The sequence below is a fragment of the Nicotiana tomentosiformis genome, chromosome 4 (assembly GCF_000390325.3).
Source record: "Nicotiana tomentosiformis chromosome 4, ASM39032v3, whole genome shotgun sequence".
NCBI lineage: Eukaryota > Viridiplantae > Streptophyta > Magnoliopsida > Solanales > Solanaceae > Nicotiana > Nicotiana tomentosiformis.
Window position 1 is genome coordinate 31,749,911 of NC_090815.1, and position 18,013 is coordinate 31,767,923.

General features: G+C 38.6%; 1 protein-coding gene across 1 annotated transcript; it reads right to left on the reverse strand.

Moving 5' to 3' along the window:
• Nucleotides 1-532: 532 nt before the first annotated feature.
• Nucleotides 533-1,476, reverse strand: LOC138909462 (uncharacterized). The gene is made up of 2 exons (XM_070200659.1): nt 1,396-1,476; nt 533-1,324 (listed from the first exon to the last, which is right to left on the reverse strand). The coding sequence occupies exons 1-2, from the start codon at nt 1,474-1,476 to the stop codon at nt 533-535; spliced, it is 873 nt and encodes a 290-aa protein (XP_070056760.1).
• Between the last annotated feature and the right edge of the window lie 16,537 nt (nt 1,477-18,013).

An 18,013-nucleotide genomic window follows, 5' to 3' on the forward strand; every position in this document is an offset into this window, starting at 1 on the left:
CTCTTTTTATTTCGAGTTCGAGCAAAGCGCTCACTCGACTATTATGCCTACGGGCTATTTTTGTATCGAGTTCGAACAAGCATTCACTCGACCACCAAGCCTACGGGCTCTTTTTATTTTGAGTTCAAGCAAAGCGCTCGCTCGACTATTATGCCTATGGGCTACATTGCATCAAGTTCGAATCCTTCACTCGACTGCAAAGCCTACGGGCTGCTTTTACCTCAAGATCTGCACTCACTCGACCATTACACCTACGGGCCACATTATTTCAAATTGAAGATACTCATATCTCCGAATTCAAACGAACAGCTGACTATTGAAAACTGAAGGATGTTCGAGCCTTTCAAAACAAAGGGGACTACCCACAAGGCAACAGAGATTAAAATTCAAGCTATCTACTTAGCCCGTGAGGCTATTTTGCTTCAAAAGAAGAGAAATTTATACAGAGACATCTACTCTGCCAAAAGGTTCTTTATGCAAAAACCAAAAAACGATACCAAAAGAACGCAGACGACCTAAGCACTTAAGTGACTCAATCTTCACCGGAGGCTGTATTTGCAACATCGTCCTCATCTTCAGACTCCCCCGAATCATCGGAGCCCTCTTCAGGGAAGGCCAACCTCCGAGCTTTGTTCTCTTCTGCCCTGGCAACTTCAATCTCGATCCCAACATCGAAGCCCTGAACTCTTACCTCCTCGAGAGCCTCTCTCCGAGCTTGCCATCTTGCATGTTCGACCATGCTCTCAGCTTTGGTTTGATTAACCTCGACATCAATCCGGAACTGAGCCACTTTGGCATCAGCTCTTTTATTAGCCTCAATCGCCTCAGATCTAGCCACCTGAAGTTCTTTGGCCGAATTTGCCTTGTCGGAAGTGGCCAAATCCAATCGGTGCTGAAGATATTTCATTTTTTCGATCATCCCCGAGGCGTTATCTTTCGCCGATCGAAGTTGGGCATCGGACAGCTCCAACTGAGCTTCAACGGCTTCCTTTTTTGAGGCAAGTATATCCATATACTTTTTGAATTCAGCTGCCTCGGCCAGTAGCGCTTCTACCTGCGAGTTAAGCCGTCCAACCTGCTCGATCCGTTGCCGAACCTGCAGAACCGGATCATTAGTAGTTATCTCTTCTTCATCTTCACTATCATGGAACATTCGGAATACCTGCTCGGCCATCTCCTCATGTCCTTCCCGAGCCGCTGACAAGTCCGCTCGAAGATTTTCACTAAGGTGTCTGTACGAGTCACTTTTCTTAGTAAGACACCAAACCTCGGCATCATGCTCCTCCCGGATGCGAAGAAAGGCTTCGTGATGCAACACTGAAGCCTTCGAACAAAAGAAGAAGCATTAAAATTACCAACAAACTCTAATGTAAACCTAATTACCATTAGATTTACCCGATTCAAAGCATGTTGGGACTCGTTGAAGAGACAAGCAGGCCCCACTGCATTCATCACTGATTGATCCTCTTCGGTCATTATGGGCCGAAGGTAACTGGCGACCCCCACGGGGGAAGAAAAAATTCGGGTATCTGTAGGTACGGAAAACTCTATCTTCCGCCTCCGGTCAGGATCGATACTTGGGGCCGAAAATCGGTCCACCAGTTTATAAACTAACGGAGGCGTTAGAACCCGACCACGATGCCTTTTTGGGAACCGCCATTCCACCAATACCAGTAACCTCCTCCGAGGCACCTGACTCGAGCCCCTCCAGAAAACCATGGATATAGGTCGACTCCTGAATACTCTCATAGGACCGATCCTCCAACAAGACGGCGTCTCGAATCATGGCATCCGAAATCTGAGGGGATCCGCCAATGTCAACTGTCCCGAACTCCTCTCTTAAAATATCCTCTACTGCCCGAGAAGATCCACCCTCGGCTTTCCTCTCTATCAGCTTGGTTCGAGATGGAATAATCTCGGCTTTATTTTTTTCGAGGATTATGGCCAAGTTTCCCTGATTTGCTTCCACCGAATCGGAAGACTGTTGAATCACAACATTAGTCTGTACGCAGGCAAATTTTTCCTCTCCTTCTTCGGGTTCGCCCCTTGAATGGCAGACCGCTTCCGGAAGCACAACACCAGAGCCCCCTTCAGATTTCGAGATCTTTTAGCCGGTTTCCTCTTCTCCGAGATCGGGGGACTAGGTACGTCTTTTCTCTTCTTTTCCTTTACCTGCTTCAAGACAGGAACGTTTTCGTCACCAGATGGGGGCCTCATGACTACATCTTTCCCAAGTCCTACAAAAAGGAAAATGGGGATTTACCATATGAATCGATGGAAAAGCAAGTCTAAAAAGGATTTACCATGATTACGGCCCTCCCATCGACCCATTGATAATTCTACCCAAGCATGCTCGGAGTATGGTCTCTGCAACACCAGGATTTCAACCCATTGCCTAAGGTCCAGGATCGGTTCCGGCACTCGAGCTATGGCTGCCATTAGGAATGAAAAATGGATCAACAAAATAGAAGGCAATCAGCGAAATCAAAACAGGCAAATAAAAACTTTTGCTCACGGCTCATATTCCATTTCTCAGGAAACGGCAAGTCATCGGCTGATATCAGGTCCGAGGTTCTGACCTGAACAAAGCGGCCCATCCAACCCCGATCCCGAGTCTCGTCAATACTCGAGAATGGCGCTTTGGTTGCTCGGCGAGCAAGCTTGATCAACTCTCCTCGATAAAGTCGGGGACTATAAAGGCGCATAAGATGGTCGAGGGTGAAGATACGCCCCTCGATCTTGCTCGAGAAAAATCGAAGAAGAATCACTATCCTCCAAAAGGAAGGGTGAATTTGGCCGAGTGTCAAGTCGTACCTCTTACAAAAGGTAACGACGACAGGGTCCAGGGGTCCCAACGTGAAAGGATAAGTATAAACACTTAAGAACCCTTCGACGTAGGTAATAATTGATTCATCGGGTGATGGGATTACCACGAGTTTATTATCCCAATTACATTCATGTATAACTTTATCAAGAACCTTTTCGATAATCAAACATTGATACCTTGACATTGGCTCACGCCGACCCAGTATCGGAGAAGGCTTTTCAATCTTAAAATCACCTATAGTCAAATACCCAATCGGAACGAATTCCTCAAGGCGGGGCTCTCCCACATCCTCATCACCAGAAGGTCGAGAAGAAGAAGCGGTCTCTTTTTGCGGAACAGACTTAGACATTTTTGCCATTTGAAAATGTCGTAGACAAGGAATGAGGGTATTTTGGTGCTCTAAGGAAGAATTCCGGGGAACTTGAAAATTTGGGAAGTTTGAAGACATGAAAATGACGAATGGTGGAAGAAAAGGCCATTTATATATTGAAGCAATAATGGTTCAGTATCAGATGTGGCCGACCTTCGCCTGACACATTAAATGCCTCGGTAAAACCAACCCGACGGGATAGCTATCATTTACATCATGGTCGATATCGATGAAAACGTCAGTATATATTTAATCGAGATGTTGGGAAATCATATAGTTTCTCATTAAATTCTTCTCCGAGAAACGAGGGGACTATCTGTATACGGTTAAAACCGATTTTAGTCATTCATACGGGCTGGTCGAAGATAATGGTGTATCGATCAAAGGACATCTGCATAACATGCCCGGTCAAAGTACGAAATAGGGACGTCGAGCTCCGAGCTTCAAGACCGGTCAATGACCTGTTCGGTATCTTTATCGAGCATCGAGAATGACCTATGGTAGCTCGATATCATTATCGAGCTCATACCCAAATCAGACTACGAAGCAAGGTAGAGATCATCGAGGATACGGAGACCGACCAACTTGCACGCCAAACACCGAGATCCCCAGGTCAGAATCGAGCCTCGACCAAGGCCGATGGCTCGGTCCAGTATCGAGCTCGAACCAGTATCGAGCTCGCGGACAAAAGTCGTTACAACCGCACCAAGGTAGAGAATCTTAACGGGAATCAAGGAGGAGACAAATCATCATGGGTCCTCCACTATATGTATTATTTTATATTTTGTTGTAGATAGAGCAATGACCCTCTCTTATAAAAAGGGCGTCCTTGTAGACAAAAAGGCACCGGGACTCATACATAAAAAGAGATCTACTTAAGCCTGTGTTGACGCCATCCTACAAAAGATCTTCCTGTTCATCTTTTCTGCTCTGATAGTCAAAATTTTTGTATTGTTGTCTTTGTATCAAAAGATTTTACGTAGCGTTAGAACCATATACAAATTCAACGTTATCCGATTTTTCGGGTAAACAAATATAAATACCTAACATCGAGCGAGAAGCAAAAGAATTTGTCTCTTTTCTGAAAGTTATCGAGTGGTCTAAAAGACTTGATTGTGAATTACAATAAGATTTAGAAGACTGTCAGAAAACTTTATTAAGTGTAATGTGACAAACACATCTATCGTCAGTTTCTTTTCTTTTCTTTTCTTTTCTTTTTCCTTTCTAGCTAAAAGAACTAAATGCTATATAAGTTAATTCCACTTCAATCTGTACATTCGAAAGTGATAAATATAAAAATGAAGTTATTACTTTTTGAACAAAGGTATTGTTGTGTAAGGGTGAAGCTACGGATACAGGTTCGGCCGAATACATTAGTCTTGGTCTAAATCATGTATTTATCTTAAAAATTTATTAAATATATTCAAATTATTATGTTAAACTCATTAACTTAAACGAACTATAATCATGAACCCATAAACTTCAAATTCTCAATCCACTTTGATAATGTCGTTTGCTAGTGAAGGTTTGCATTAATTAGAAATGGCGCAACAAGTCACAATTCGATTCGAGCTACAATCTGTGATCAGTTCACAAAATTATAATCATCGATCTAGTGCAAATATATGACGAATAACTTTTTCCTTTGAACCCTGTTAAGAAGTTGAATTACAGAGAGTTTGAGCTAAATCTAACACATGCAGTGACCAATTCAAGCATATGAACTAGAGAGAGAAAGTAGAGAGAAAGAGGAGGAATATTTTCATTTCTTCTGAATTACTTAGTCGAGAGATTACAGAGTGTTTTTGGAAGGAGGTGCACTATTATAACTAACTCATGTGCACCTCTTTCCTAACTAACATTTTAACCCCTAAAGTTTATAAGGTTACACATAAGTCCACACTACTCTTCTATCATAAGTTGCTGTCTTGTAAGGACCCCAGACATCAATGTGCATAAGCGAAAAAATACAACTAGATTTACTGCTACTAGTAGGAAACTTAAGCCTACTTTGCTTAGCTAATGGACAAATTTGACAGTTTTCTTGTACTCTTTGATTCACTTTGTTCTTCAAGTCTAGCAAATATTGCATTGCTATTGGTGATGCATGCCCTAACCTTTGATGCCATAATGTTGTATCTATAGATTCCTTTTGTATTGAAACTTCTGCTACTACTCTCTCCCTCTTCAGTATGTATAGGCCATTGTTCTACTTACCAATCCCCAGTACCTTTCCATTGAAGAGTCCCTGAAAGACAACAAAATCAAGGTAGAAGCAAGCTGAACAACACAGTTCTTTAGTCAATTTTGATACTGATAGCAAGTTGAACTTAAAATCTGGAACATGAAGAACATTGGTAATTCTTTGTGTTTCCATTACTACTGCATCTCCTGTATGAGTAATTTCAGATCTAGAACCTGTAGAAATTTGCACTCCATCATTGCTACCTTTATCTATCTCCTTAATTCTTTCCAGAATGCTCTTGCAAAAAAGTAATATGATGTGAGGCTCCTAAATCTACTACCCAATCATATGATTGTGCATTGGATAGTAAAGATACAGTACCTGCAAGATTTGCAGAACCATCTGAGCTTGAAGTATTCTCACTAGCTGAAGATTTTGTCAGCATATTCACCAGCTGTTTGTATTGATCTTCTGTGAAAAAATTACCCTGCTGATACTGATTCTTCACATTCATATCCTCATCTGTGTTTGCAACATTAGCATATGGTTTCCCTGGATTGAACTGTCCTTTCTTTTTACTTTTGAAATCAGGAGGATAGCCTATGATTTTGTAACAATTGTCCTTCAAATGTCCTTTGTATCCACAATATTCACATATTAGTCCTGGCCTTTTATTCTTAAATGCCTGACTTTTTCCTGCTAGCATTGTTAAAGGATCTCTATTGACCTCTACTACACCAAGTTTTCTTTGACTTTCCTCTTGCACCACTATTGAATATGCTTGATTAACAGTTAGCACTGGCCTTTTCAATAAAACATCACTCCTAACATGACTATAGCTTTCATTCAATCCCATTAAGAATTGTAATAGCCTTTGTCTTATTAGGTGATCCATATAAGGCCTTGATTCTTCACAATCACACGAAGGTAAGGGTGCTAATATGTCTAATTCATCCCAGAAATCCTTCAATTTTGAAAAATAGCTAGTTACAGAATCAATACCTTGTCTTAGGGTTGCAATTTCTGTCCAAAGCTGATAAATTCTAGTTAAGTCGCATTTATCAAATCTCTTCTTGAATTCATCCCAGACCTTCTTCACACTTGAAGCATACATGATGCTTGGCACCAATTCTGCCGAAACAGTACAACTCAACCATGATAATACTACCGCATTGCATCTCTCCCACTGTGTTGTCAGATCTCCTCGAAATGAGCTTTTAAGGCAAGTTCCGTCCACAAACCCTAATTTGTTCTTAACCAGTAAAGCAACTCGCATAGATCAACTCCAAAGGGCATAATTTTCTGTGAATTTATCAAATCTCTCCTTGAATTCATCCCAGACTTTCTTCGCACTTGAAGCATACATGATGCTTGGCACCAATTCTGCCGAAACAGTGCTGCTCAACCATGATAATACTACCGCATTGCATCTCTCCCATTGTATTGTCAGATCTCATCGAAATGAGCTTTTAAGGCAAGTTTCGTCCACAAACCCTAATTTGTTCTTAACCAGTAAAGCAACTCGCATAGATCGACTCCCAAGGGCATAATTTTCTGGCCTTGTAAGTTTGAGTGAAATAAGCGCAGTTCCTGGTCCATATGAATCCTTTAGGAAGAGTGGATGATTGTGAGGGAGCTTCGCGATTTCATCATCCGCTATTGTTGAGCTCAACTGTTCTTCAACGATCGTAGAGACCTAGACACTAAGAGTTACTGCCGATCCAATAATCGTTGCTCTGATACCATGTTAAGAAGTTGAATTACAGAGAGTTTGAGCTAAATCTAACACATGCAATGACCAATTCAAGCGTATGAACTAGAGCGAGAAAGTAGAGAGAAGGAGGAGGAATATTTTCATTTCTTCTGAATTACTTAATCGAGAGATTACAGAGTGTTTTTGGAAGGAGGTGCACTATTATAACTAACTCATGTGCACCTCTTTCCTAACTAACATTTTAACTCCTAAAGTTTATAAGGTTACACATAAGTCCACACTACTCTTCTAATCTCAGTACTCAATAAAGGTCAACGAATCAATAGCACATGATCTGTTTAATCTAGCAGACTAAATTTTAAAAGCTTTACAAAATCGTGGAAATTTTGGTTGACAATTAGCTGGACATTATCAAATGCAGGGAGAAATTAACTCATGTATATCGGCTTTGCTAATATCAATAGCTAATCCATTTAAGATACCTAATCACATATTAAATCGTATTTAGTCCATCATTTTTTTTTTCCTTTTAAGTACTTGGAAGGGTAGTTGAGATATAACAATTCAATGCAGAATGCCCATTTCTAAAATAAGGAATCTCTACTCAATACCTGATCAAAAATGAGCTGGCTAAAGTCATGGATACAGAGGTACTTTACCCTATCAATTGGGACCCAATACATTAGCCTTTTTTTCTGTGCTCTATGCTTAGATCATAACTTACATATTTAGGCTAGCTATAAGGGTGTCATACAAAGTACAAACAATTGCTTTTGGACCAGAACACAAGAGAAATCATAGGATTTTTTTTTTGTCCTTCAATATCACAAATATACTCCTCCAATTAATCTATATTTGCATTGAATAGGCCTATTGAAATAAACGCTCGCTCTTCATTTTCAGACTCGAACCTAAGACAGGGGCGAATCTATTCAGTAGATACGGATGACACGCCACCCGCAAACTTTGGTCAAAACTTTGTATGTAAATATATATATATATATGTATAAGAAACGGATGAAGGCAGCTTTCGGCACCCGCAAGGTTCCAGTGGTAACAACATCTCTATGTTTAAATTGGTGTGGCACTCGATACCTCTAATGTCTCTGACTTAAGACTCTTGTTAATTAAAAGAAATCCCAACTATCTCACTTTATTTTCGATCATATAAACATTTTGATTGTTTGAATACAATGTGATGCAGACCTCTCAAGTAGAGCTAGGTCTCTATTACCGGATAGGGAAAATGTTCAAATTTATCCCTCTACTTTTGAATATTATCTACATCTAACATCCGTTATATTATTCGGATAAATTTTCACTTTTTGGCCAAATTTACCCGTACCATCAGCAAACTTTTAAAAATTACTCCTCAGTCCGTCAAGTGACTCAAAATCTCCCAAATTATTTTAATTAAGTCACTTATTTTTCTTCTTGATCCACTATTTTAAAAATAGTTTGCATTTAATTACCGGCTTTCTTAATTGAAAAAAGAGAAATAAGAGAAAGCAATATTAAAATAATACAATGGTTAGTAAACAAAGTATACTAAATTGAAAAATCTAAATTAGGTAATTTGTCTAAATTTCAAAATTATTTACAATAACCGATCTTTAATGAATTTGTTCCACAAAAGGTATGGAGACTTTGCAAGTATTAGTGATAGAAGTTTAAGTTTCTTGGAAACTTTGCATTGTCGAATTCAATTTTGCTTTAATCAAATGACTACGCATTGTGCACTCTTAAGTTAGTCGATCGAATACTAACTAGACAATTACAACATATATTCGAAGGCACATGCACATATATGATGAGCAGCCGCATATAATATATAACAAATAGACCCACAAAATTCTACGGTGTGCATATGGTTAAAAAATTATAAAAATTTAAATTAATTCCAAAACCATTATCACAAGTAGAGAAGTGGGTGCAATGGTAATTTAAAATATCCATGAATAATTTGTGTAATTTAGCTCCTTTAGTATTCACATTAATAGTCATTTCTGAAAATAGTGGATCAAGAAAAAGAACAAATGATTTAAATAAAAAGAGATTTGGGAGATTTTGGGTTACCTAACGGATTGAGGGGTAATTTTAAAAAGTTTACTGATAGTAAAAGTAAATTTAACTAGATAGTATAACGGTAAGATAAATTTAATCGAATAGTATAATATAGGTTAAACGTAGATAATATTCGAATTAAATGGGTAAATTTAGAACTTTTCCCTACCAGATATTAGTACCGAGAATTGGGAGTCTCCGTCGGAATGTGATTAAAGTTTGTACAGAGAACTTAAAGAAGTTTCCATTATGTTTTCACTGAAGTTTCAGAACCTTTGACTCCAATAGCTGTCCCTCCTACGCTATAATTGGGAATGTGACAATTGTACCAACAGCTAAACTTCTCTAGCATTCATCACGTCTTTGTCAGAAGATCATACATAAACCACATTTTTAGGTTAAACATGTGTGTATCTTTATATCCACCCTAGAAACAATTGGTAGTTGATAATACAAGGTAACTTCATTCGTTAATTATTTTGAAGAAATATTTGATTATGTGAATTTTACTTAGTTGATTGATTCACAAATCACAAAAGAAACAAATTGACGAGGTCGATTCCAACTCAACTTAATTGGTTCCTTTGGCTGCTATGGAGAAGTTGATGCCCAGATATCTTTTAAGACTCAACTTAGAAAAAAGACTTGGATAAACGTAAGATATGATATTATTTTGTTTGGATTGATTTTCTTGTCTCCTTTGTATTAGTGTAGGTGATGCCTTAACTCGCCATTCTGTATTCATTTATTAACTAGTACTAGTACAATTCGGCCGATAGGCTTTCAGAATTTTTTTTATTGAAAAAATGAATCCACACCCTAAACATTAATAAGAAAAAGAAAAACAAAATACCAGAATTATAATCTTGTCTTGTTTGCAGATCAAAGGATACCATTTTAAATTAAAATCTATTCATCTAAATATGCAAAGAGATCCGCATATATCCATTTGTTGATATTTCGAATATCATTACTCCAAGGTGAAATCAGACTAATGACTATAGAAAAACTAAAAGAACAAAATCTTGGATGCATTATTTAGAGGGCAAAAACTTAATTGTTACACCCACCGAATGAATACATGATATACGTATTGTAACGACCCAACCGGTCATTTTGAGTACTACAGCCTCGTTCCCTCATTTACTACTCATTTTGTGCTTTACAGTTGTTATGTGACTTGATGGGGTAATTGGTTCGGGTCCGGTAAAGTTTCACAATGAATTGGAACACTTAGTTCCAATATTTAAAGCTTAAGTTGAAAGGTTGACCGGATGTTGACTTATGTGTAAACGACCCCGAAATAGAGTTTTGATGGTTCAAATAGCTCTGTATGGTGATTTTGGACTTAAGAGTGTGTCTGGATATTCAATTGGAAGTCCGTAGTTGATTTTGGCTTGAAATGGCGAAAGTTGGAAATGGAAGGTTTGGAAGTTTTTCCGAGAGTTGACTTTTTGATATCGGGGTCGGAATTCAGTTCTGGAAATTTTGATAGGTCTGTTATGTCAGGTATGAATTGTGTGCAAAATTTGAGGTCAATCGGACTTGATTTGATACTTTTCGGCATCAAATGTAGAATTTGGAATTCGTTAGTTTTCATTAAACTTGAATTGGGGTGCGATTCGTGTTTTAATGTTGTTTAATGTAATTTGAGACATCGACTAAGTTCGTGTCATATTATGGGACTTGTTAGTATACTTGGTTGGAGTGTCACGACCCAAAATTTCCACCGTCGGGACCGTGATGGTGCCTGGCATTTCACTTGCTAGGCAAGCCAACATTAGAGAATCATTAAGCCAATCCTTTTTCCACTCAGTAAATAACAGCAAATTAATTAAGATGAAATATAGTGAGTGCATAATAATATAAAAAAACTGCATTAATTACTACCACCCGGATCTGGAGTCACAACTCACGAGCTACTATGATTTACTACAAACAGAGTCTAAAAAGAAAAAATACATTGTTTTGAAGTAAGGAAACAGTAAATGATAAAACTAGGAAGAGACTCCAGGGTCTGCGGAAGCCAGCATATCTACCTTGGGTCTCCTGACAGCAAATCCAAGCTGCTAAGCCTCACGATCAGCTAGGACCGGTACCAAAATCTGCACAAGAAGTGCAGAATGCAGTATTAGTATAACCGACTCCATGTACTAGTAAGTGTCGAGGCTAACCTCGATGAAATAGTGACGAGGTTATGCCAAGACACCCACATAACAAACCCGAGCAGATAACAGTATATGTACAAAAAAATAACAGTAACAGCTAAACATGTACTATTGGGAGGGGGTAAGGCTGTCCAACGGGACGGGACGTCCCGTCCCATCCCGTCCCGCTTAATTCTAAACGGGATGGGTCCATGTTAAATGGGACGCGGGATGGGACGGGATGGCCATTTCGTCCCTTTTGTCCCGTCCCATTTCGTCCCGTCTCGTCCCGTCCCGTCTCGCCTGTCCCGTCCCATCCTGTCCCGTCCCGTCCCGTCCCGCCTGTCCCGCGTCCTATTTTTTGTGCATTATATACAAAAAACTTATAATCCTACTTTTGAAGGTTTTCCTAAGACCACTGTTAGAAATGATATTTTTAAATTTCAAACCGAATATCTTCACTATATTCGTTGTGTATTGTTTCACTTAGATTGTAAAGTGCCTATCATATGTGATATAGGTCATAGTCCTAATGGTTGTGATTATTTAACTGTTACATGTCATTGGGTTCATCATCACTAGAACATACAAAAACATATTATTGGTTATAAATTTGTTGATTCAAGATATAATGGAGCATATATTGCAACTACTGTTCTATAAATTGTTTATTTTTATGGACTCATTGATAAAGTTTTAACTATCACCTTAGATAATGCTTCTGCTAAGTGCTAACACAACTACAACAACTAGCTTAATGAAATTATTGCAAAATTAATCCAACTTATGCACCGACCATTAATGAAATGATTGCAAAATTTAAAAAGTATTTTTTTTCTATTCCCCAAGTTTATTTAATTTCTACTATACTTAACCCATCTTTAAAATTAAGAGGTGCAAATGGACTTGTTCGTAAAATTTATGAGAATTTAACATTTCAACAAAATGAACAACCATCTCTCGAAGACTGTCAAGCTAACATATATTCTTATGTTAGATCAATGTTTGATAAATATAAATCTATGGAAACACCAAGTGGTGAAACTAGGGAAGAAGAAGAATACAATGAGATACTTAGCACCGGGAGCTATGACGGCATGGAACTCATGGAACATCAATCAACATTGCCAATTCAAGAACAATGTCCGAGAGAAATTATAGATAAGTTACAACTTACAACGAAGTTATATAGGAGCTTACAAATATTAGTATGATAATTTGTAATTGGCTACTAAGAGGCCTAGTTCAAATAGAACCCTTCCTAGAAGGTGGCTGCGTAGAGCCGTAGATTAGGTGCTCTTCAAAAGAATTATATTTTTATGTGAGATTTGAAAGTTCTATTAATAAAATAAAAGGCTCTAAGCGTTGAATTATTTTTATGAATTGTCTTACACTCTTACTTAGTTACTTAGTGACTTGAAATTATATTAAATAAATTATAACTCTATTATAAATTTATAATTACTAGAATATTTCATTACAAGTCTTTTGTTTTAATATTTTATAATTCTCTACTAAGTTTTCTAATTTCCGTTTAATTTTTAAGTTTATTAAATAACTCAAAAAACTAGTTGTTGCAAACTTTAAAAACTTAGTAATTGTCAAAAGAATAACGGTTTCCAAACTCAATGCTTAAATAATTTTTTTTTTAAAACGACACTTAAGGCCCGCGAACCCGTCCCGTCCCATCCCGTCCCGTTCCTTCCCGTCTCGTCCCGTTTGTTAGCGGAACGGGATGGGCCTACCGTCCGTCCCGTCCCATCCCGTCCCGTCCCGTCCCGTTTGTTAGCGGGACGGGATGGGACTACCGTTTCGTCCCGTTTGTCCCGTCCCGTTTCGTCCTGTTCCGCCACCGTCCCGGCTAAATGTCATCCCGTCCCGTTAATTCTGTCCCGTCCCATCCCATCCCGTCCCGTTGGACAGCCATAGAGGGGAGACATGCTAAAGGGGCACAGGATATAGGAGATACAGTGGAAATGATAACCAGAACAGTCAACATGCTTTTAACCAGTGGAAAAGCAACTAAACACAATGAAGAAAATTGTACGGCATCACCCTTCGTGCTTTTACTCTCAGCCTCACAATATAAATCAATAGATACGGCACGGCATCACCTTTCGTGCATTAACTCTCATAACGTGGCACGACATCACCCTTCATGTATTAACACTCATAATATGGCACGGCATCACCCTTCGTGCATTAACACTCACAATATGGCACGACATCACCCTTCGTGCATTAACACTCTCCCTTATCATAATGCAATGAACAAATAACAATAGGGAGATAGAATAACAAGTACAAGCATTACTTCAATATTTGGTTCCACAATACCAACCTCACCTTCGAAATCAATACTCAGTTATCACCAGAAAATCCGTAAACATGATAAGAACGATCAATTTAACAATACTAGTCAAAATATGGATAACATGAACAAAGGAAGTTATAATTGCAAGAAACCAAGCCCCCACCCGCATGCTTTAACCCGACTATAACGCATAAATACTCGTCACCTCACATATACGTTGTTCCCCAACATCTAAACATGTAGCAAATAGACAAATCATATTCCTTCAAGTAAGGGTTAGACACAACACTTACCTCGCTCCAAAGGCCACTCAATGCTCAATTACCGCTTTTCCTCTAGAATTCACCTCCGAACTACTCGTATCTATTCAAAAATGACTCAATAATATCAAATATTGCTAAAGGAATCTATTACATTGCATAAATTTAAATTTCCCAAAAAGTCAAAAATTAACCCCAGGCCCGTATGGTCAAAATCCGAGGTTCGGACCAAAATTCATTTACCCATTCACCCCCGAGCCCGAATATGCAATTAGTTTTGGAATCGGACCTTAATTTGAGGTCTAAATCCAAATTTTCCAAAAATTCCTGATTCTATCCAAACCCCCAATTTCTACCATGGAAATCCTAGGTTTTAGGTTGGAAATTCATGAAATGTAATGGGTAATTAAAAGAAAAAGGTTTAGAATCACTTACCAACACTTTGGGGAAGAATTTAGCTTGGGAGAATCGCCTCTAGGCCGTTTGGCTTTTGAAAAGTTGAAAGAATGGCTTAAGTCCCGTAATGGGACTGTTTAATAGCTGGGCGACAATGTTCATCGCGTTCGCGAGGACATTGTCGTGTTCGCGAAGAGCAGAGCTTGCAAAGCTTACGCGATCGCGAAACTCCTATCGCGTTCGAGAAGGTTACACCCCCTGGACTTCGCATTCGCGAGTACTTGCTCGCGTTCACGATGAAGAGTGACTGACCCCCCCTCCCCCCCCCAGGTCCCTATCACTATGCATTCGCATTGAGGTGGTCGCGCTTGTGAATGGTAAAGCCCCTATCACTCCGAGTTCGCGACCAGGCATTCGCGTTCGCGACTAGGCCTTCGCGTTCGCGGAGAGGAAAAACTCACCCTAACCCTTCGCGTTCGCGAGAGTATCTTCACGAACGTAAAGAAGAACACACCAGAACAGCTGCTGCAGCAAAAATACCAGATTTTCTAACTCCAAACATCCTGTAGCCTATCCGAAACTCACCCGAGCCCTCGGGGCTCCTAACCAAACATGCACACAAGTCTAAAAACAACATACGAACTTGCTCACATGATCAAATCGCCAATATAACACCTAAAACTACGAATTTAGCACCAAATCAAATGAAATTCTCAAGAACACTTTAAAATTCCTATTTTCACAACCAGAAGTCCGAATCATGTCAAACCAACTCCGTTTCTCACCAAATTTTACAGATAAGTCATAAATATTATATTGGACCTTTACCGAGCTCCAGAACCAAAATACGGATCCGGTATCAACAAGTCCAAACATCAACCAATTCTTAAAACCATTAAATTTTAAGACTTTTAATTTTCATCAAAAATTCATAACTCGAGTTAGGACCTCCGAATTCGATTCCAGGCATACTCCCAGGTCCTATATTTCGATATGGACCCACCAGGATCGTTAAAATACGGATCCGAACTCGTTTACCAAAAATATTGACCGAAGTCAACTCAACTGAAGTTTTTTAAGCAAAAATTCTTATTTTTATTAGTGTTTAACATATAAGTCTTCCGGGCCAATACCCTGACTGCGCACGTAAATTAGGGAAGGAAAAGATGAGATTTTTAAGACTCCGTAATACAGAATTAGGTTCTAAAATATAAGATGATCTATCAGGTCATCACATGGGGTCCCATGGGGCTCGGATGAGTTTTGTAAGAGTTTGGTGTTTTGAGCATAAGCATGTAATGATCCAAAGGTCCATTTTTAGTTCTAGAGATCGAAATTCGATTTCGAGCCTTCTGGAAGTTTGATAATGAATTATAGGAATGATCTGGAATGTTTGGTCTAATTTCATCAAGTTGTGATTGGGTTTTTAGCGCTCAATCCCCGCTTCTCCCTCTCGCATCGGTTCTGCACACTGTATATAATCTCTCTAGATGGCCAATGTGAACAGTTCAATCAAACTTGTATGTGTGAAGCATATTGAAAGTGACATTGACAAAGCAATGAAACATGAGTTAACTATTTAACGAGCGAAATTAGTATCGCATTGAGCAAATGAGCTCCGAATTGAGTTTCAATTGAACGACTAGGTTTGTATTATTATTTGTGACTCATAGGAACAAGAATTATCAAATTCCGAGTTCATATGATAGAGTTAGAGTCTTTTTAGTGAAAAAAATAAAATGTTGGTGCAAGCAGGTTCTAGTGCGGACCTTTAATGACGGGAAATGGACTTTTAGTGACCAGATTAGTATTTTTATTGAGCAATTTTTTTTTCTTAGCTCATTTCAATATTTTTGGGCGAAAGAACACGGGTTGAGACGATTTTTTAGCGAGAATTCACGGGAAAACTTAAGGTAAGTTCCTTGTGATCATTGTTGTTAGTCAATAATATTGAATTATCATTGAGTATTCCTACGAGATTACGTGATTTTTAGGTGTAATTCGAAAAAGTGGGCCTAGAAATTTAAAAATAAGATTTGAGATTTGGAGGTCGAGTTGATGTCGGAATTTGGTAAATTTGGTATGGTTGGGCTCGTGGTTGATTGGGCATTCATATTTTATAACTTTTGTCGGGTTAACGTGGGCCCTACTAATAATATTTGAGTTGAATTTCGGATTTTGTTGGAAAATTAATATTTTTATATGGAATTAATTTCTATAATTTGTGTTGACTGTATCGAATTAATTGTGACTAGATTCGAGACGTGCGGAGGCCGATTCACGAGGCAAAGCCGTATTGGAATAAATAATTTCATAGTTTGAGGTAAGTAGCACTTCTAAACTTGGTTCTGAGGGTATGAATCCCTAAATTTCGTATTATATGAATTGTTTGGAGGTGACGCACGTGCTAGGTGACGGGCGTGTGGGTGTGCACCATAGAAATTTTGATTTAATTGATTTTGTGGAGTTGCATAATCAAATAATCATGTTATTATCCACATATCTTCCACGTGTTAGAGGAAATTGAGCTGAGACTCATGTTAAAGATCATGTTTAGGCTACGTGCCGATATTATTGGGACCCACATAGGTCTTATTGCTATTGAATTACTTGTTTAAATTTATAATTTTTTACTCAGTCATATCTATCATTTGCATATCATATCTCAGTCTCTGTTGTCATTCATTGATACATCATATAATCATGTCGGGTTGATTTTCATGTCATTGAGAGCCTGAGAGATTGGATATTTTGAGTGATATTTATGGGATCAGGCTGTACGTCGCAACATATTTTATTTATTTATGCATGGATCTGGCTATTATGGCGCTTGGGCTGAAGGAGCCCCTCCGGAGTCTGCACCCCCCACAGTGAGCGCGGCTGATTTTATATTGAGGGATGGATCTTCCTTGAGCATGGATCTTACCCAAAGCATTTATATTGAGGGATGGATCTTCTCTCGATATGGATCTTGTTCGAATCATTTATATTTGGGGATGGATCTTCCCATGGGCTGGATTGGCCAGTACTGAGTGACTGATTGTTAGTTGATGTGTGTGTGTGTGTGTATGTGTGTGTGTGTATATATATATATATATATATATATATATATATATATATATATATATATATATATATATATATATGAGATGGATCTTTCCTGGGTTGGATTGGCCATATACAGTACCGAGTGATTGAGTATTCTGAGAGTGTGAGTACACAAGGTTTCCATTGTGGTACATCACATACAATATATATTTTCGCATGTAGATATAGAGATGTCATATTCCACATATCATGCAGAATTTATCTATTTTACTTGTACTGGGTTTAACTGTTGAACTTGAAAGTATGCCTACATTTCTGTACTGTTATTTCTATACTAGATTGTACTTATTGAGCTCGTCACTACTTTCAGCCTAAATGTTAGTTTTATTACTTATTGAGTACATGGGGTCGGTTGTACTCATACTACACTCTGCACTTCGTGTGCAGATCCATGTACTTCCGGATACGGCAGTTGCTAGATTTGTGGATTTATCTGTTGGAGACTATCGAGGTAGCTGCTTGGCATCCGCAGACCTTGACTCTCTTTCCTTTCAGTTGTTTGTACTGTTTTATATTTCCATATAGTATTTTATAAGTCAGACTATGTTATCACTTAGATGCTCATGTACTTAGTGACACCGAGTTTTGGGTGTGTATATATATCAGCATTTGTGGGATTTTCTATTGA